This window comes from Chiloscyllium plagiosum, chromosome 11, assembly GCF_004010195.1.
Source record: "Chiloscyllium plagiosum isolate BGI_BamShark_2017 chromosome 11, ASM401019v2, whole genome shotgun sequence".
Taxonomy (NCBI): domain Eukaryota; kingdom Metazoa; phylum Chordata; class Chondrichthyes; order Orectolobiformes; family Hemiscylliidae; genus Chiloscyllium; species Chiloscyllium plagiosum.
The window spans coordinates 41,087,908-41,109,297 of NC_057720.1; the positions used below are offsets into that span (position 1 = coordinate 41,087,908).

The 21,390-nt window shown below is 38.5% G+C and overlaps 1 protein-coding gene across 1 annotated transcript in view; it reads right to left on the reverse strand.

The window, feature by feature from the left end:
• ipo13b (importin 13b) overlaps window positions 1-21,390 on the reverse strand; it is a 225,279-nt gene that overhangs the window by 80,097 nt on the left and 123,792 nt on the right. Inside the window, exons 5-9 of the mRNA XM_043700097.1 lie at window positions 13,293-13,439; window positions 10,248-10,395; window positions 8,137-8,318; window positions 3,956-3,982; window positions 2,921-3,055 (exon numbers count right to left, since the gene is read on the reverse strand). Of these exons, the coding sequence (XP_043556032.1) occupies window positions 2,921-3,055; window positions 3,956-3,982; window positions 8,137-8,318; window positions 10,248-10,395; window positions 13,293-13,439 (639 nt within the window). The remainder of the gene's footprint in view (window positions 1-2,920; window positions 3,056-3,955; window positions 3,983-8,136; window positions 8,319-10,247; window positions 10,396-13,292; window positions 13,440-21,390) is intronic.

A 21,390-nucleotide genomic window follows, 5' to 3' on the forward strand; every position in this document is an offset into this window, starting at 1 on the left:
GAACCCGGGTCTCTGGCGCTGTGAGGCAGCAGTGCTAACCACTGCGCCACCGTGCCGCCCACTGGTAGTGCAGCTAGAAATTCTGGCTGCAAGACCAGCATGGACATGGTGGGAAGTACTTGAGAGGTGGAGTACCCTAGGGGACAGACTTTCTGGTTGGAGTTTCCCCTCCCCAAAATCAGGGAGGAGAATTCTTACTAGAGATACCCACCCCTAAACCTTTCCACCCGAACCTGAGCAGATTTATTTGTTGGGCTTTGCATTACTGGTTTTCAGCTGACAACCTTCCCCTAATTAGGGGGAAGAGAATAAGTCGCCACCTGACCTGCACATAAGACATACAAGCAGAAATTAGGCCATTCAGCCCAGAGTCTGCTCCAACATTCAATCACAGCTGATAAGTTTTTCAACATCATTCTTCCACTTTCTCTCTGTAAACCTTGATCCCCTTGACAATCAAGAACCTATCTACTTCCGTCTTAAATATACTCATTGACCTGACCTTCACAGCCTTCGTGACAATGAATTCCATAGATTGACCACTCTCTGGCTAAAGAAGTTTCTCCTTATCTCCATTCTAAAAGGTCTTTCCGTTACACGAAGGCTGTGCTTTCAGGTCTTAGTCTCGCCTACCAATGGAAACATTTTTCTAACAACCACTCTGTCCAAACCATTCGGTATTCTCAAAGTTTCAGTTAGACCCCCGCCCTTCTAAACACTATTGAGTGCAGTCCCAGAATTGTCAAACATTCCTCATGCATCAAACTTCTTATTCCTGGGACCGTTCTTGTGAACCTCCTCTGAATGGCTCCAGGGCCAATATATCCATCCTGAGATATGGGGCCCAAAACTGCACACATAAATGTGAAACAATGAGTGCTTAGATGCAATGACACTTAGTAAAGTGAAAGCTGTCAATGTTGTTTGAATTATTTTAATTCATTCTTGAATAACACAGAAACTAAGCGCAAGATTGCCAAATTTATTGAATTATAAAACAGAACTTTATCAAATAGGTAAAAAAAGTCAAAGCAGAAGATTTGATAATGATTTGCACAAAAATTTAGATTGATTACGTCAACAAAATACACAGCTTCAAGAATCGCACAGGAGCTAGAACGTGGATCACATGTTACTACACCGCCTCGGAGTCAAAATGTTCCAGATTCAAACCTACTCCAAGTCTTATGGGCCACAGAAGAATCCAGCCTCCAAAATGACAGGCTGGTGCATACTGGTGCTGGTGCATAATGGGGAGGGTTAGTCTTAGGAAGGGCATCTGGCTGTAAAATCATTCACCAAATCCCAAAAATTGATGATTTGAAGGTGGTCAACCAACATTGTGGCAACCTACGTGATGCTGAAAAAGCCAAAGGAAGAAAAAGGCCAAAAGGAAATTCAAGATTCTGCATACTAGTTAGCAATCTACACCATAATTGTAATCAATTTTAAGTTCATCATTAAAAGGCAGGTTTAGAAGTGGTTGTATATGCAGAGAAATATTAATACACAGTAAACAGTGGCAGAGGCAGAATTCAAAAGGTTTGTAAATAACTGTTTTGAACAGTAAAATTTGAAAAGGGTACAGGAGAAAAGCAAGAAAATCAAATTGCCAGATAGACAGCCGAGTAGAATTTTGTTCCACAGAATTCAATGATCTCGTGAGTAGCATTGAGAAATTTGGAAGGCGATCCAAGAACAGTAGCAAGACTTGTAACTTTCCATGGTGAGACTAACAATTTAATAACAGTGGGGAAACGGAGTCCTGAGATGTTAGGTTAACGTTAAAAGGCACTGACAGGACACTCTTAAGTGGAAAGTAAGATAATTAGCCATAGGCAAGAGGAACAATAAGCACCTCTTTTTGTTGGACAGAGACAGAAGTGAAATGGTTATATAGCTTGAGGGACACCATACTATATCGAGTATATGGCATGAACTTGCATAGCTATCGCGAGACCTGACTCATGCTGTCAGCAGCATTCTGCACACTCGATTCATATAATCCACTCATTACACTACAAAATCATTATATTACAAAACTGTGTGTAATTAAGCCTATTATCAAATGAAAAAATGTAAAATGCTATGCAGGCAAGCAACAAACCAGCTAAATGCAGAGGTGAGGGGAAACAGAGTATTAAATAGTAAAGGAAAGATAGCTCAGAGGATATCACTTTGAGATTTATGGAAAGTAACATTAAAACATTATGAAAAGATTTTTTGTATGCGTGATACACGAGGTAATCTATCATTCAGTGTAGCAAAAAAAACACAATTGAGGTGTTCAAAATTCAGTTTATTTCTAAACTGGGTGATCCAATATTGGAATTTCAGTGTATTGCGCCTCCTCACCTAGTCTTTCCTTCCTGGAACTTCAAAGTTGATCAGGAAACAATTAGCAATTTGGATTTTAAAAACAAGCTTGCTCTAAGAATTGAAAGTGTTGCCATTAAGGAAATAGAATTCTTTGCAGAATATAGCAGTGTAATAAAATGGAGGTTTACTGCATTTTAATCACAATGTTAGTATTGCAAATGTTAGATGCATTTTTGTATTAGAGTCAAATTCACCTGCACACATTAGAAATCAAATAACTTGCATTAACTGTAAACTGATTCGTGCAAAATGAATACCATACAAGAATTTGCGTACTGATAAATTCCTTTTTTGGAATTTTGGGCTGTTGGAATTTCAATTAGCAGATGAACACTGTTTTGAGGCCAACATAAAGAATAAAAACACTCACTGTATAAAGTGAGGAGGGAAATTTAAGATAAATAGGGTCAAAATAAAAGGATTGGATGAGAGACAAAAACAAGTGAATCACATAATAATAATAATAAAAAAAGAGGCATGCGATCCTTAAGTCTTGGTTTCAGGCCATGTTATGATATTGCTGGCTTTTCATCGTACATACCGGCTCGTCAGCAAGTTTCTCCAGCTGTTGGATGTAGGGGCTGATGAGGGAATGTAGGTTCCTAAGAATTTCCTCCACCTGGAGGGCAGAGAGTAGGAATCCCAGTGCCTGCATCAGCCACATACACTGACTTGTCTGAGAAAGGGGAAGAGAAATGAAAAAACTCAGTGAAGAAAAATAGATGAAGAAGCTTGAAGATCTTCAAAATAATGTATAATGTTTGCAGTTCCAAATAAAAATGAAAGCAGTGAAATTAGAATGTTTTGACAAATGCTTCATATGTTGTTAAGTGTTGGCTTTTATTGAAATAAGAATTTTAAAAAAGCACACAACAAAACTCAAAATCAAACAGACAACAGTACAAACTTGTGTATTTCAAAATCTAGTGAGCTATACATCAGTGTTGACTCTTCAAAACTTTGTGGCACCCACCATCCACAATAAAATATGCACACAAATGTTATATAAAGCAGCTCTTAGAAGTAGTAGTTAGTCGGGGTTAATAACTTTCTGTTGCTCTCATTGTCTAATGCTCCAATGAAGTGAATTGTGAGTCTTACTAAAGTTGTATTTTATCAATTATTCATCAGAAGTATTCACTTTAAATTATCAAAAATATACTTGCAAATGGAAATTATAGAGATGTGGTATATTTAGAGTTTAAATCTGCATTCAGAAATAACTTAGTAAAATTATAGAACCTAATTCAGTATTTGATGGTATGGTCCTGCTTTGTGATGAAAGCTTTTCCATTGTTCCATTAAAATTAATTTTACATACTAAAAGTTACTCATATACAGTCCAGAAATTTAGTTTAAATTATTTTCTAAGCTTAAATATTGAGGCAGCTCAATGCTAATTCTACAGCATGTATTTAATTAACTTGAAATTCTTGTGTTATTGGGTGGACTTAGCACAATTGTCATGAAATAGGTTTAATAGTAGACATAAATATAATGAAGGTATAAAAGCAATTGCAAACATTCCTTATTTCTATCTTTGTTAAATGTCAAAGAGCTTTAAGAATTGACTAACCTTATGAATTTGTTTCATTAAAACCTCCTGTGGAAGACAACAGCAAAAGTAAACTCCAGGTTATCATTTGCTCACATCATAACAAAACCTCAGGTTTGCTGGCCTCTCTCTTAACCTTAGGTCTCAGATCAGTCTAAACTTCAATCCTTTAAATAACTTAATACACGTATTAGCTATGTTTGTGGAAACAGGTAGAAACTGAGCATGAATGTATGCACCTGCTTCCCAACTTGTTTCACAGCACTATTCATGAATACTACTTCTGATAAGCACACCGAATCTAACAGTCTTTTATCCCTTTTTGATTTGGCGCTTGGTAAAATCAAAAATGAAGAATAGTTTCAGGGTTTTTCAAAATAGAATAAATGCTGGAAATACAATACAGGGCCATCAACACTTGCAAAGATGAAAAAGACAGGTAATGCCTTTGATGTGAAAATGCAATTATTTGACCTTGCACTGCCAGCATTTTGATATTTCAAAATGAATCTGAAGTACTCAGATATGGTAGGTGCTTTTCCCTCCATGTCTACCCAAAAATACATGCAATAATATGTACTTACCCAGCCCTGGCAGTGAACTGGATACTTGGAACCAGAGATGTACAGCGTGGAAACAGACCCTTCAGTCCAACTCATCTATACCGATAAGATATCCCAAATAAATCTTGTCCCAGTTGCCAGCGATTGGCCCATACCCCTCTAAAACTTTCCTAGTCATTTGCCTAACCAAATGCCTCTTTAATGTTGTAATTGTACCAGCCTGCACCACTTCCTCTGGCAACTCATTCCATACACCCACCACTCTCTGCATGAAAACGTTGCCCCTTAGATCCCTTTTAAATCTTTCCCCTCTTAAACCTGTGCCCTCTAGTTTTGGATTCCTCCATGCTGGGGAAAGGACCTTGTCTATTTACCCTATCCATGTCCCTCATGATTTTAAAAGCCTCTATAAATGTTGCCCCTCGGTCTCCAATGCTCCAGGGAAAATAGCCCCAGTCTATTCAGCCTCCCTCTATAGCTCAAACCCTCCAATCCTGGCAACATTCTTGTACAGCTTTTATGAATTTTTTCAAGTTTCACAACATTCCTCCTATAGCAGGAAAACCAGATTTGCATGTGGCATTCCAATTGTGGCATAACCAATGTCCTGTATAGCTGAAATATAATATCCCAACTCCTATACTCAATACACTGACCAATAAAGGCTAGCATATCAAATACCTACTTCACTATCCTACCTACCTGTGACTCCACTTTGAAGGAACTACGAACCTGCACTCCAAGGTCTTTGTTCAGCATCACTCCCCAGGACCTTGCCATTAAGTGTATAAGTCCTGCCCTGATTTGTCTTTCCAAAATGCAGCACTTCACATTTATCTAAATTAAACTCTATTTGCCACTTCTTGGCCCATTCAAACTTTTAAATATGTAGACTGAAAAGTTGAATTATAAATTGAACATCATATGAACTACAAATTAATTCACAACTTATATTTTCAATTGCTCTCAGCATTTAAAAATATTTAGACATTCCTAAACAAAATCCATTACAAAACATTAAATGTAAAAATACAAATAATATTTGATAGATACATAAATGGCTGGATTAGTTAATAATAATATACGTGTGGGGAAATGGCTACAAACTAAATGCAAAATAAACGTTGCATCCACTTTCTAATTAATTACCATTATGTATAAACATTGGTATTTCCAATTTCTCCAAGACTTCAAACAGTTTTACAAAGGGTGATGTCAAGTTAAAAAGGTAAAAAAAAATGTTTTGCTTGGAATAGAAATTATCTAGCTTCACAACAATGTTAGGACATAGTGGTTTATGTTTAAATCTTCTCCTGAAAAAAGGAGTTAGCCAGTAATATAAATTTAAATAAACATCACAAATTCAACACTTAGACTTTCTAACTTTTATAAAAATGAATGAATGCAACATTCTAGTCAACCATTGAGTATATTCCAGATTGAGATTTTTGATTCTTGGGCACTAAAGGATTGACAGGAAAGTAGAGTTGATGTGGAAGTCGAATCATGATTTTATTGAAGATTAATTTTGAAGGGTCTCCTCTTTTACAATTTCCATCCCAATATCTCATATCCATCACTGACAAACAATTAATTGGCAAGCATTTTTAGAAGGAAATGTCTTTTGGTTCAAATAATAATTGACATTAGAACTGGGGCTTTGACTTAAAAGACCCACTGATTTCAATAACAAACCTGAAATAACAGCTCAGTTGAAATACAGCAATTTCACTAAATCAGTTTGCCAGACAGTTCTGCATAATGTATTAGCAGTCACTTTGAAGTGAATTAAGAACAAAGAAAAAGCAAAGAAAGGTATTATATGCTGTAGCACAATACTATTAAGACCTCGAGCTTCTAGACTGGAATCCTTTGGAGTTGAGTTGAGTAAGCTAACTTAGTTTTACTGGGGTTACTGACTACAGGCTCAGCAAACAAGAGGGAGTTACCAGAAACCATTTTGTTGTCCATGATTGCAGTCCAATAAACCTTTCTGAAATGTGTCAGTAACTTTATAATGTAAGAAATCAGAAAATAAGGTAAAATTGTATATCATTAATAAGTGAAGAGAAATTTTGCAGTTCCCAAACTGTTGACTTTTCTTTTTTTTTAAAAAAAAGAGTATTAACAACAAGTTACTGTGGACTCCTCAAACAGGTTGCAGCTCAGGAAGGCACATAAATGATGAAGTTTTAATTTTCTAGTTCTTATTACAATGAGTTCCAACACTATACAGATACACAATAAAACTCACTTACCATTTCTCTGCTCAGCTCTTTAAACATCATTTAAATCTAAAATCATCTCTTTTACCATAAATATGGGGCAAAAACAGGTTTTCACATTTTCAACCATTGCTGTTCATTTCTTGAACAGTGGGAATGTTTTCAAAAAAGCTTAAAATGATGACTACCATTGATTGCCTTCTGGTCAGAAGTTCATTTAAACTCTGTCCCTTAAGGTGACATAGGCTTCATGTCACATCCTCTTACTGGGAATATTACTGTGAAATCAAGTTTCCATTTACCTATATCAATGCAATTCTTGTACTGGACAAAAAATGGGAGGGAGAATTTTTTGACAAAGTCTACTACAAAGACCTATTCTCATTTTCACATCCATGATTAACAGTATTAGAACTATAGTCATGGAACTAATGGATTGGACTGGAAGAAAAAGAAACATTTTGTCTTCTCTCTAATCAATGGCCTTTTCTTTTGTTTCTTCATCATCTGGAAGTTGGTAATTTCCAAATTACATATCTCCTGGAACATTCTGGCAGCAAAGAATCTCCAAAGTAATACTTAATAATATGAGACACTGTGGATCTGCTAAACTCCCCTCCTCTAAAAAGGTCAGGGCACACAGCCAAGACAGTTAATGGGCACAAATCAAAGCTTCCACCTCTCACATCTTAAGACAGGGTTACCAGCCTGGCTGACCACTTTGCATGGGGCTCTCTTGCTGCCAATTTAATACTGACAATGAAGGGATGAGAACCTTAAGTAGACATCAATTGCCCACTTAAGGGCTTCAATGACTCATTGATAGGTGATGGGGACACCATTCACTAAAATTTATGCACTGCCAACCTTCAAACCAACCACTGGGTGGGCATTAAATCCAGCCCCAAATGTCACCTAATCTTTCCAATGCTGGGTTTGCATGTGGTATCGTTGTTAGAAGATAAACAAAGAAATAGAGACACAAAATATATGGCACAGATCAAGGCTGTTTGGCCCACTGCATTTATGGCAGCTAAAAAAATAGAATGATCTAGGTGAATCCAATTTCAATGTACAAAAAAAACCCAAAGCACTGCTGATGCTGGAAGTCAGAAACAATAGCACAGATTGCTGGAAAAACTAGCAGGTCTGATAGCATTTGCAGAGAAAAAGCACAGATAAGGTTTTGGGTGCAAAGACCCTTCTTCAGAACTGATCAAAGCCATACCTGTTGAATTTATGCTTTTGTTTCTAATTTCATTGTAGCTCAACACCATAGTTAGCGAGCACAAATATTCTGATTTGTCATTTTAAAGTTGGCACCATAAGAAAACAAAATGTCAGTACATTAAATGCAAATCAGTGCAGTGTCTAACTGTTCCAAAGAGGCTTATAAAATCTGGATGATCATTACCTGAGAAACGGCCACAATATTAGCAGCATAGGGAGGCAGGTCATACTTGCATTCTCTACAGATCTTCTTTAGTGTGGAAACACTGGATATGGAAAGTTCAGCATTGCCCAAAGCATGCAGTACCAATGGTAATACACTGTTAATCATCACTGGGTGATCAGCCAACCATTCAGCTAGTGCACCTGGAAGAAAGATTAGAAGTAGTTTTAAAAAAGTAAAACTTGTAAACACGAAGCTGATTAGATTAGATTACATTACATTACAGTGTGGAAACAGGCCCTTCGGCCCAACAAGTCCACACTGACCCGCCGAAGCATAACCCACCCATACCCCTACATTTATCCCTTACCTAACACTACGGACAACTTAGCATGGCCAATTGACCTGACCTGCACATCTTTGGACTGTGGGAGGAAACCGGAGTACCCGGAGGAAACCCGCGCAGACACGGGGAGAACATGCAAACTCCACACAGTCAGTCGCCTGAGGCGGGAAATGAACCCGGGTCTCTGGCGCTGTGAGGCAGCAGTGCTAACCACTGTGTCACCGTGCCGCCCTGAACATCATGTATAACCATTAGTATATGGACAATAGCTCCTATATTTTAATCAAGCAAAGGAATAAAAATGAAATAAATTTATAATCTTGTAGCATTAATCCGGATAGAATCTCCAGGCCCAGGATCAAAACTGAGATCATCCAAAATGATAACAGCCATACACTAAATTCTGGTTTATTGTTAGATATAATGCACATTTAACAGTTTGCCAAAGACATAACAATCAAACATCTTCACAAATGATTAAAACAACTGGAATTATTTACCTTATCAAAATCAAATTACACTTCTAAATTGTAATGGAGTTTCTGACAGTGTCAAAAATTTTAAATACAGAAATTTCTATTAATATTGCACAGGAATATATCACCCATTTCATTTCACAGAGAATCACAAATACGACTGCAAGTTTCTTAACCACTTGGTATCTCTTTAAAGGCAAGAAAAACTGGCATTGTCACTTTGAATGCTCAAATAATCATCAAGATTTAGGAACAGGCGTTAGTCACAACCTTGGTCACTAACTATTCATATCTGTCACAACAAGATCATAATGAGGGAACGTGATGTGGAGGTGCTGACGTTGGACTGGTGTGGACAAAGTCAACAGGCAGCTAGTAAGTGGGGGCTTCAAACACTTGTGGTTTCAAATAAACCTGCTGGATTATAACCCGCTGCAGTGTGACTTTTGATAATAAGAGATGATTGAAGAAAATAATTTGGCACACCTTGCCTTCTACCTATTTACAACTACCCCAATTCCCATCCTATGCACCCATAAGCTACATAATTCCAGGGTTTACTATTAATTACCACAATTGTGACCGAGACATTCTATGGGAAATTTTTAGATATCAACCCTAAAAGCTTTATTTTAATTTATTTTCAACAGCTGTCTGTTGACTTTGTCCACCCCCATCCAATGCCAGCACCTCCACATCACGTTCTTGTCCTGTTGTTTTGACCGACACTAAGGTATGCTAAAGGTTTCTTTCTAGACCATTCACATCATAAGGTTTCATTTTTTAAGTTATAAAACTCAAATTTCTTCAAATATTCCTCACAAATTAGTCCTCTAATTCTAAGAATTCTTCACAACACTTCTTCAGATTCCAAAGCCTGTTTCTCATGAGCAAGTTGACCTGGATACACGGAGGGGCAAGGGTTTATTAGATGGCTTGAGCCTGACTTACTGCAATTTGCACTCTGTTGTTTCGGCTTTATAATTCATCACTTTTTTGTTGACTACTATCAACCAGAGTTGAAAAGGGAATTTGTTAAATGATCTTTAAAATGTAATCCTTAATTACTTCAATACCATTCAGCATCAATCTTATCTCAATTGTAGCTCTCCTTCATCCCACCCCAAAAAAGAAAGTTCATGTTTCACTCAGACTTGAGCATATAACCTATGTGATAATGTGTCATACTGTACTGTCCAAGGTGTCATCTTCACTGGGACATTTTTAGATTAGATTTAGAACAGTCAAACCCTACAACTGTATTGAGAATACCAATCCCACTTGAAAATTTTTTAAACAAAGCCATTTACCTATCGTAAACATCACAGTGTCCGCTAGCTGCACATTGCTAATGTTTATCCTTGGAATAAGACCAATCAAGCCTGGAATAACATCGGAATAGTTGACATCATTGGTTTCTGCAATAGATTGAAACCCATACAAACAGGCTTCAATATGCTAAAGTGAGAGGGAAAAAAAAGGAAAAAAATAGTTACACAATGCAAAATTAGCACTTATCAATTGCTTAAAATAGAAACTATCATAACCACAAAACCAACACTTTGATTAAAACCAAAGTAACCAAACATTAGGCCCAAAAACAGTCAACAGGTATTTATTTTACAGTACCAACATGGAATTATTTGTCTTTGCCCAGTCTGCATTTATCATCTAAATTGATGTATCGGTAAAATTGCACAAGGATTCTTAAGCTAATAGGGCATTTATATGTATCCATATCAGCCTTCTTTGTTTTATATTCAAGTAATCAAATTATATTTTAAGCATCCAGCTATTCAAATAAATATATAATTTTACAAGATTTTCATCTGGTCAAAATCCGGGTCTGTCAATGCACTAAAATTATGTGAATACTGTTATACTATTAAGTAGTTTATGTGGGAGGATCTAAAAATGATACTTTCATATTTACTAAAACTAATACGATAAAACAAATAGCTTCTTCTAGAAGATTACTAATTTTATAACTACTAGTTCACAGGGTATGCCATCCATAAAAGCTAAAAGATAGGACTAAATTCATTCTGAATGTTTCCTTTAGCACAACACCCGGCTGCATTTTCAAATGACTTGGTTGGTTCTAATGTACTTGCAGTCTTTCCGAGATGAAAGAAATTGGCCTTCATAAAACAATTAAAATGTTATTTTCTAGACAGTGCCACAAAATCAAGGATCAGGTCAGAACTCTGCAATTCTGTCACATCTTTAATGATGGTGGACAATTAAGCGACAGGAGGAAGTGAACCCATTAACACGTCCATCTCTAAGATGGTAGAGACCAGTACACAACTGCAAAAAAGTTGAAGAGTTTACTATCATCTTTAATTCAAATGGTCAAGTACTGATTCTTCTCAGCCTTGTCCCAAGATTCCGCCATCATAAAATTTCAGGTTTCAGCCAATGAGCCTTTTTGTCATGTGAAATAAAATGGCTAAACGCACAGAGCACAGCAAAATCTAAAAATCCTATCAATATCCCAATTGCATGAAGACTTTGACAACAATCATTTCAGCCTTACAGCAGGAGTTCCGTAAGGAAACAGCTATTTTAATCAATATGTTCAGACATGATCGTAGCACACCTCCAGCAGCAGAAGATGCAGAAGCCTGAACATGCAGGAGGTTCAGGAACAGCTTCTTCGTGCACATTATTAGACTTAAAAATGGACCCTCTAGCCTCAAATAAGGTTGATCTCTCCTAGCATATATGCAATGTAACCCTTTTCTCTCTGGCTAAGTCCTTTTACAACCTCTGATCTGAACATCTTTGCTTACTATGATCTGCCTGTACTGCTCATAAACACGTTTCACTGTACTTCAGTACACTTGACAATCAATAAAATCAATCACAAGTGGAATTTGAACCCAGGCCTTTTGGTCGGGACACGACCACTGAGCCACAAGACCATGGCTCAACTTGCTTTAACTATTTTATTAATAACCTGCCCTTTATCATAAAGCCATATTTGATGACAATTTAACTCTATTTACACAGTCTCTTATTAACAAAGCAGCTTACACTCTCATGCAGCAAATCCTGGACCATACCACAGTGTGGCTTGAAAAAACAAGTCAAAATCATTTTGTACATGTCAAGCAGTGACCATTCCCAACAAGAGAAAGCATAATCACCTCACCTTGATATTCAGTTTCATTACCTTCACAATCACCACTCAGATGCCCTCCCAATATCATCAATTTCCTAGGAATCATCAATGACTAGAAACTGAACCAGCTACATAAAATACCACAACTACTGGAGCAGATCAGAGAACGGGCACTCTCCATTGCGGAGTCTCTCCATTGAATTCACAAAGATTCTGTATTACCTATAAAGTTATAGAACTAGAACACGATTGGATCCTCTCCTTGGGTGAATGAAATTCCAACAATTTAGTTTACTATCTCAGTATCCAGCATAAAATCATCTGCTCGACTGGCTTAAACATTCAATTCACCATTATTTTCTGTCAGCAGCACAGTGTATATCATATATTGCATACATTGCAGCAGCTTGTCATTATTTCTACATTAGAACACTTGTAACTTGAGACTTTCAACACATAGTTGGGCAATGCAATAGCTGGATTCAAATTCCAGCATCCCTAGATTTCCTATAGATCATACACTTGCTTAGGACATTAGCACCCAAACCTTTTAGGAGCACTTTTACCAATTCGTCAAGGAAAAAGCTCATTGCTTTTTCAAGGTCAACCATGGATAGGCAATAAATGATGATCTTGGAAGCAACTCCCACATCCATGTCAACTCTTCATGGAGCAGTCAATAAATTAAATGCCAAAGGTAATACTGCATTGTTGCAGGATGAAACTAGAGCTGCTCTGAAGTGGTCAGTTTCTTTTGGGCAGACATTAAAGCATTTGGTATTGAAGGAAGTTTCACTTTTAGCTTTCAAGAACAAGAATCAGGCAGGTACTTGAGTAAATGACTTAGATAATCAAAATTTCAAGGTAATAGTCAAGTGAATATTAAACAAAATAGTGTGCAAGCTCATTAATAATGTATTTTACTGAAGCATAGACATTTGAAAATAATAGCTTTACCTCTTTAACAAGTTAAAAAACTTTGAACCAGGATTGGTTTATCTTATGCTGATCCAAAATGACATACATTATTGCAAAGACTGTACTTAAAAGCCTTAGGCACAAGTCTTAAGGTTCTTATACCCTTAAGAATACAATGTAATTCTTAGGTGGTGCATTTTCTAGAATAATAATGAAAATAACATCCTTAGGTGATGAAATATAGCTGGAAGCTGAACCTATATTTTTTCATGTAAGGTATCTTGCAATAGTGCAATAATATAGTACCCACCTGCCATGAGGATGCTTGCTCAGTGTCAGTTAAAAGTCTTCCCAGTTTGTCATACAGGTTACTTAATAACTCTGCTCCCAGCATCTCGTATACATACATTAAAGTATCAGAAATATCAACCCTACCAAGGAAAAAACATTTTATTTGAAATAAATATGAAACAAAAAAAACTACAAACATTTACAACTAAAATTATGTAAACATATTAAATGAATGAAATATCTTACTTATGATTTAAAATAAATCAAAATTCCAAACACTCTAATGAAGCTGAACTGATGTCAATTATCCAGTACTACTTGTTAAGTATATACATGGTCAAATGCCCTCATATCAAGCATAGGTTGATATCAAGCCAAAAATTGCATTTAAGAGAAATTGGCAGAAGAATACAAAAACAAAAAGGAGCAACAGAGACCCATATGGCTTCGCTTGCTTCTACTAACATTCATTATGATCCGGCTTGATCTCCCTCCTCAAATTCTAACCAAATTCCAACAAAATTCTCATAATTAATCAATCTCAGTCTTGCATATACTCTTTACCCAGTATCCATACCCTCTAGAATTGGGAATTCTAAAGATTCACAACCTTCTTAATAAAGAAATTTCTGGTCAGCTCAGTCCTAAATGGCCAACCTTGTTATTCGGAGATTAGGAATGCAATCTCAGGGCTTTCCAAGCAGAACAAAGTCACTCAGCATCTACCCTGTCAGTTCCCCATAGAACTGTACATATTTCAAGGAGATCACCTATCAATTTTAAATTCCAGAGACCAAACAGCCCATTCTACTTATTCACTTCTCATCATGCAAAATTCATCCCAGGAATCAATCTAGCATCCAAGGAGAATCCTCGATGGGATCCATCCTAAAACACTCAGGTTCGCAAACACCAACTAAATAACTAGTAAATAATTTTTATCACATAGTAACTTGAAAGTATCAATTAACCCATAGGTACTGCTGAGAAAAGGAATTTGAAAAAAAACTTGGAAATGCACAGTACCTTTTACATCTTCAGGAGAAAGTAGTATTTCACAACCGCGATTTATTTTATTCGCTCATAAGCAAATTGCTGGCTGATCCAGCATTTATTGTCCATCCCTACTTATCCTTGAGAAGCTGCAAATCATGTGCTGAGAGTAGACCCACTGTGACGATGCTATAGCTTTACGTACTGTGTTTTGTTTTGGTTTCTCTTACAGACAGACTGGGGGACAGATGCCATGAAGATGAAAAACTTGCAAGGCCTTGCTTTTTCTTTTAAAAAAAAAGGTTGGAACAATAGAATCAGCCTGTGTGGGTGCATCCAAGCTCTCACAGATCAAGGATGTTTAGCTAGCTATCGGTGTTATAGGCTTGAAGTGGAAGCTATTTATCCCCTCTCTCGATCACTGCCAAAAGCAGGAGGTTCTCTTCAGAGGCTGCTGAATTGCATGAGACACAAAACCTATTTTCTGAATTTTCCTTTTTGTTTATGGAATGCTACTACATTGGAACAGTTGATTAGTAATAGTTACAGTATCTATTATTCTGTTAAGTTTCCAAGAGAGTTTTTTTCCCAAAGTTCTTCTTTCTGTTGTTGCATTTTAACTAGTGTTCGAATAAATTGCACTTTGCTTAACATCAAGTTGTTTGACCAGTTGAATTGCATCTGGAACATAGCACATTACATTTGCTTTTAAAATAAGAAAAGTTAGGGTCTGGTCTGGTCCAGAACACTACAATATCATTAAGAAGGACATTCCAGACTTTTGGCCCAGCAATACTGAAGGAGTGGTGTTATGAGGGGAATTTGAGGGGGTGGTCCTCCCATGTACCTGCTGCCCTTGTCCTTCTAGATGGCAGTGGTCATGGGATTGGAAGGTGCTGTCTCAGGATTTTTCATGAATTTCTGCAGCACATCTTGTACATGGAACACATGGCTGTTACCAAGATCGATGAAGAAGGGAGTAGATTTTGTTTATGGATGTAATGCCAATCAAGCGGGCTACTGTGTCCTGGATAGTGTCAAGCTTCTAGATTGCTGCTCGAGTTGCATTTATCCAGGCAAGTGGGGAGTATTCCATCACATTCCTGACGTGTGTATTGTAGATGGTGGACAGGCACTGGGGAATCAGGAGGCAAGTCACTCGGAGTAGTATTCCTAGTCTCTGATCTGCGCTTATAGTCACTATATTTATACAGTTAGTCCAGTTGAGCTTCTGGTTAATTGTAATCCCCAGGATGCTGGAATTCAGTGAGTGTAACACCATTGACTTAGCGAGATTTGAGAAGATTTGTAGCTCAGGTTGAGGTTCGCTCGCTGAGCTGGAAGGTTCATTTCCAGATGTATCACCACCCTACTAGGTAACATCTTCAGTGGACCTCAGGCGAAGCACTGCTGATAAGTCCTGTTTTCTTTTCTACATTTGGGTTTCATGGGGTTGGTGATGCCATTTTCTGTGGTGATGCCATTTCCGGTGGCGAAGTCACTTCCCGTTCTTTTTCTCCTCCCTGGTTGGAATGCTATGCTTCTAGGAATTCTTGTGCGTGTCACTGTTTGGCTTGTCCTTGGATGGATGTGTTGTCCCAGTCGAAGTGGTGTCCGTCCTTATCTGTATGTAAGGATACTAGTGAGAGGGGGTCATGTTGTTTTGTGGCTAGTTGATGTTCGTATATCCTGGTGGCTAGTTTTCTGCCTGTTTGTCCAATGTAGTGTTTGTTACACTTCTTGCACAGTATTTTGTGAATAACATGAGTTTTGCTTGTTGTCTGCATAGGGTCTTTAGAGTTCATTAGCTGCTGTTTTACTGTGTTGGTGAGTTTGTGAGGCAGAAACATGCATGAGAATTCCTAGAAGCATGGCATTCCAACCGGAACTCTGGTCAACAAACGCATTGATTTGGACCCCATTTACCACCGCCTGAGAAAAAGAACAGGAAATGACATCGCCATAGGAAATGACATCATCAACCCAAGGAAACCCAAATATATAAATAGAAAGGAGGAAACATCAGCAGTGCTTCGTCTGAAGGTTCACTGAAGATGTTACCAAAATGAACCTTGCAGCTCAGCGAGCAAACCTACATCCAGATTCTCATCATTGTGATCACTCTGAAATTTTAGCATGTTGTCAAGTGAGAACAGGATTGAGATTAGCTGTAGTTAATAAATTGCTGATAATAGTTTTAAATGTTTAGAAATGCTACAGATGTTTGGAGAGAAACATTGAAGTTTTTTTTTAAATGGCATAGCGTTTGCCCAAGACAAAACAGAATTAATTAAGGAAGCGTGGAAGAAAATTTGGCTCGAAGCTGATTCTGGGAACCGGGGTCAGATGTTGTAGGTTCAAGCCAGTCCTTGCCTGTGATTTAGGTTAATACTTTATTGCAGTACTGAAATGAAAAAAGTATAGTTTTGCATTGACAGAAGTACTGCCTTTTTGATGCGATGTTAAAACAATATCTCTCTGCTTCTTGTGATTGGATATAAAGGACAGCATGGTACTGTTCAAACAACAGAGCAGTTGGTGAATCCTGACCAATAAGTTACTCATGAACTTTGCCACGATAGATTATCTGCTTATTTATCTTTGACTGACTATTTTATAGGAGTGTCAGCTGTAGGTGGTGCAAATACTGCCAAGTGATGGGCATACAGAACCAGCCTTCGGGTATTCAGTAAAACTGGAGTAAAATTCTTGGTGCTGTCATCACACTCCCACTAAATCCAAATTCGGCCTTGACCTGCTATCTCTCCTTCATCATCCGTGAGGGTTTGTTCAGCTTCCTTAATTTCAAAACTCTTGTCCCCTGTCTCTCACTTTTGTCCCCCATTCCTGGAACTTTGTCCTTAGTAGAGCCATTTTCATGTGTGCAGCTGGTGTGATATTGCACATGGAATATCGTGATGATGGTCACAGATGTGCAGATTCATTCTAATTTAGGGATGTCTGTCACCAATTATTGCTCCAGCAGGCTAATTTCTCCGTGCAGCCATTTTGATGGATATTGTGTTGCTGCTAATTGCTTCACTTGTGTTTTTATTGTGTGCAAGTTATCTGTCATGATTGTCCACATATCAGTTGTAATACAATTCAAAAGTAGCTACAGGCTCCTATAATGCCTTAGTTGCATTCCCACGTGATGCCATGTTATAGGAAATCATGCAATGCAAAAATGGGGTTATTTGTGAGCCACCAAAAAATACCTGTAAAAATCAAAATAAAGATAGCAGTTAGCCTAACAATAGCACTGTCTAAGTAAATTTTGATCTGTTGTATGGTACTGTATAGTGCGATTCATCAGAATCTTCAACCGATTGGCTTCTATACCTGCTGGCCACTATATTCTAACCAGTTGTCTGATCCCATCCAATGACAATACTGCACAAGTCAGATCCAGAATGAAACCTCCCTTGATAGATCAAGGGCTGAATCTTCATTTCTTTCAGTAAGTATCAGTTTTTCAGAGGGTTTCACATTGTGATGCCTGGGGATATCTATCCACTTATTTTACAAAACCAGCCTGATGTATTACCCGTCCTACCCTTTGGTGCCTGTCTCTCACATTCTAGCATCATCATCATACCATATGCCATTTCCAAAACCACTTACTACTTCCTGGATATCCTAGAATTGACCATCATCCATGGTGCAGCATTTTAAAAAAGATATTGTTCGCCCAGACAAGAGCTATTAGTCCAGAGCTGCCCTTCATGGTTCCTGATGTTGGCCCTGGAGGTGGCAGACAATGGAAAATTGGTGCCTCTCTTTTTTAGCAGGGACATTGAGATGCCGCTGATGAGGATGGGGTGATGCACAGGCAGGACAACTTTTTCTCCCAGGCCATCCGAGGGCTCCATTCTGTTCCAACCACGCCAACCTGGACCAGGGTTACCATCCAGGCCTGTGCAGTCTCATGCATCTGCACAGAATGTAGGAAGAAGCTCAGTGACTTTCTCCACTCTGCCAGTGAAAATGTCACCATCTTCTTGTTGATACCCCAGTTGCTCTATCTCTGCTACTATACCCACTATTTCTTGCAACATCTTCTCCACTCTGTGTCATCCTCACTAACATCTGATCCTGACTAACCCTGAATGTCTTCTGCACAACCTACTCACCCCCTCAGGACATCTCCAGACATGCACCAAAAGTAACAGTGTGCTTCTCCCCTTCACCCAGCATGTGCAGCGTTTCCTCACTCTAACTACCTTGAGCAGCTGACTGAGCATGTCCAAGCCCCTCTACTGGTATTTGTTTCAGTTGGTTATCATAGTGATTAGTCACTGAAACAGATTCTCATGAGTCTGCAGATATTCTTTAACATCTTAAAATAGTTTTTAAACAAAGCGAGAGAAAAAGAGCTCTTAATACAAACACCAAAGCCAAGTTTTAAACTGCTTCTCAACACTGTCCTTTTACTGTTAGTGAATTCCAGTGAAACTTCACCCTTACTTCAACACTTTAAATTTTTAAATTAACAGATTGCACCCAGCTTCGTCTTCAGGCTGTAGAGACTTTTTCAAGATGCTTTTTCAAGTCCACTAGTTCAGACATTTTGCAATTTCTTTCACGAAGCTCTTCACAAGAAAGCGCACAAGCTGACTGATCACTTGATGCCGATTGGAGTCCAGTCCTCTGTGCACCATGATGCCTAGTGCCGGGGATGAGAATCGCGTAACAGCAAATGGGGTTTGCTTTATAAAAACCAAAGATCGGCAATTCACAAATTGCGTTACAGACAAATTGCATTTAGTAAATGAGCATTATAGGAGAATGACCTGTGCAGGAAGGCGATTGTGCAGTGGTATTATCAATCCAGTGACTAGGTAATGTTCTGGAGTTCCAAGTCGGAATCCCTCCAGGGCAGATGGTGGAATTTGAATTCAATAAAATTATGAAATTAATGATGACCATCAAACGTCAGCAAAACCTATCAGGTTCACTAATATCCTTTTAGAGAAGGAAACTAGCATCCTTGCCTGGTCTGGCCTTTGCTTTTAGTCTGGAGTCACACAATGTGTTTGAATCTGAACTGTCCTCTGTGTAATGGCTTAGAAGCTACATAGTTGTATTGATTGGTAGAAAATAAAATGAAAATTAAACCAGACGGCACATCTATCATTGACCAAAATTACAACATAGGAAACAGCCTTTTTGACCTAGTATCAAAATTGGAAGAGCTGTCTAATGTAATCATAGAATCATAACCTACAACTATTGTGCTCGATATCACAATTACAATCCCTAGATACGTTGGTCTCATCAGCAGGACAGACATAGCAGAGGTGGTGGCACAATGGTAAAACGTTGGGAAGGATTTGTTCTGCGAGTCCTCAACATTTGACTCTGGAATCAGGCCAAATGTGAGCAAGGAAATCTCTTGCTAATTGCCACAGGGACTACTTTCCCTCTGCTGAATCAGTGCTTTGCCCTGTGGAACCGCACTTGGAGTGAACACCTTGAAGGTTGCAAGGCCACAGCATGTATTCTAGTGGGGGATTTGAGTGTTCACGGTGAGTGGCTCAGTGGCAGCAACACCACTTATTGTGTTGGTCAAATCCTAAAGGACATAACTGCTAGACTGATTCTGTGGAAGCTGGTGTACGAACCAGCAAGAAGGTGAAACATAACTGACCCCATCCTCGCCAATTTGTCTGTTGCGGATGCATTTGTCCATTAGTGTCTATATGAATGACTACTATCCGGACTGTCTTTCTCTTCATATAGAGAAGACCTTGCATAGTGCTTTGCGGTACTAAGTTAAAATTGTCATAGTCCTGTTGAACCAAAGGGTTGCTCTTTCGTGGTGGTGATTTAAGTTGAGGGTCACCATGCCTCAGACAAGGTGAGAGGTTGAGAAGGAGAGTCCTTCATGGTAACCTCAGATGGTGCGGGAATTGAAACCATGCTGTTGTTGTCACTCTGCATCAAAAACCAACAACCCAGCTGATTTAACTAAATTACCTCCCATTAAGGTTTTGTTTTTTTCAGTTTTTTAAGCACTACAACTGTGCTAAATAGGATAGACATTGAGCAGATCTAACAGCACAAGACTGGGCATCCATGAGGCGCTGTGGGCTATCAACAGAATTGTACTCCAACCAATCTGCAACTTCATGCCCTACCATATGCTCACTCTCTACTATCAAACCAAGTGATCAACCATGGTTCAAAGAGCTTAGGAGGGCATACCAGAAGCAGCACTAGATAAACCTAAACATGAGGTGTTAATTTGGTGAAGCTACAAATCTGGATTACTTGCATGGCAAATAGCTTAAGCATCAATTGGTAACCAATGCAGTGATCCCATGCCAAGAGATCAGGTCTAAGCTTCACAAACTCAACATATCAGTGCAAAAGATGAGGCTGAAATATTTGCAACAATCTTCAGCCTCTGAAGTGCTGAGTGGATGATGTATCTCCACCTTCTCCAAAGGTTCCCACCATCACAGATGCCAGTCTTCAGCTGGTTCAGTTCACTTCATATGATATTAAGAAATGGTTGGAGGCACTAGATACTGCAAAGACTGTGGGCCTCGAAAATAATTCAGCAATAATACTGAAAACCTGTGCTCCAAAACATGCTGCATCTCTAGCCAAGCTATTCCAAGTACAGTTACAATGCTGGCATCTACCCGAGAAGGTAGAAAATTGACCAGGTATGTCTTGTACATAAAAAACAAAAGACAAATCAAACCACAACCATTACTGCCAAATCCATCTCCTTTAGATGATCAGTAAAGTGATGGTTGATGTCATTAACAGAGCTATCAAGCAGCACCTGCTTAGCTGTGATCTGTTCACTGACATCCAATTTGGGTTCTGCCTGGACCGCTTAGCTCCTGACCTCATTGCAGCCTTGTTTTGATTCAGCATCAAAGACCTGAATTTCAGATATGAGGTGAGATTGACAACCCTTGACATGGAGGCTGCATTTGACTGAGCGTGGAATCAATGACCCCTAGCAAACTGGAAATGGACATCGAGGAAAACCTCTGCACTGCATATTGCTAACCAAAGGAGGTTGGTCAACTCCGCTCCAGGACATCTCCGTAGGGGTTCCTCAGGGTAGGGCCCTAGGCCAAGTCATCTTCATAAAAAAACTCCAT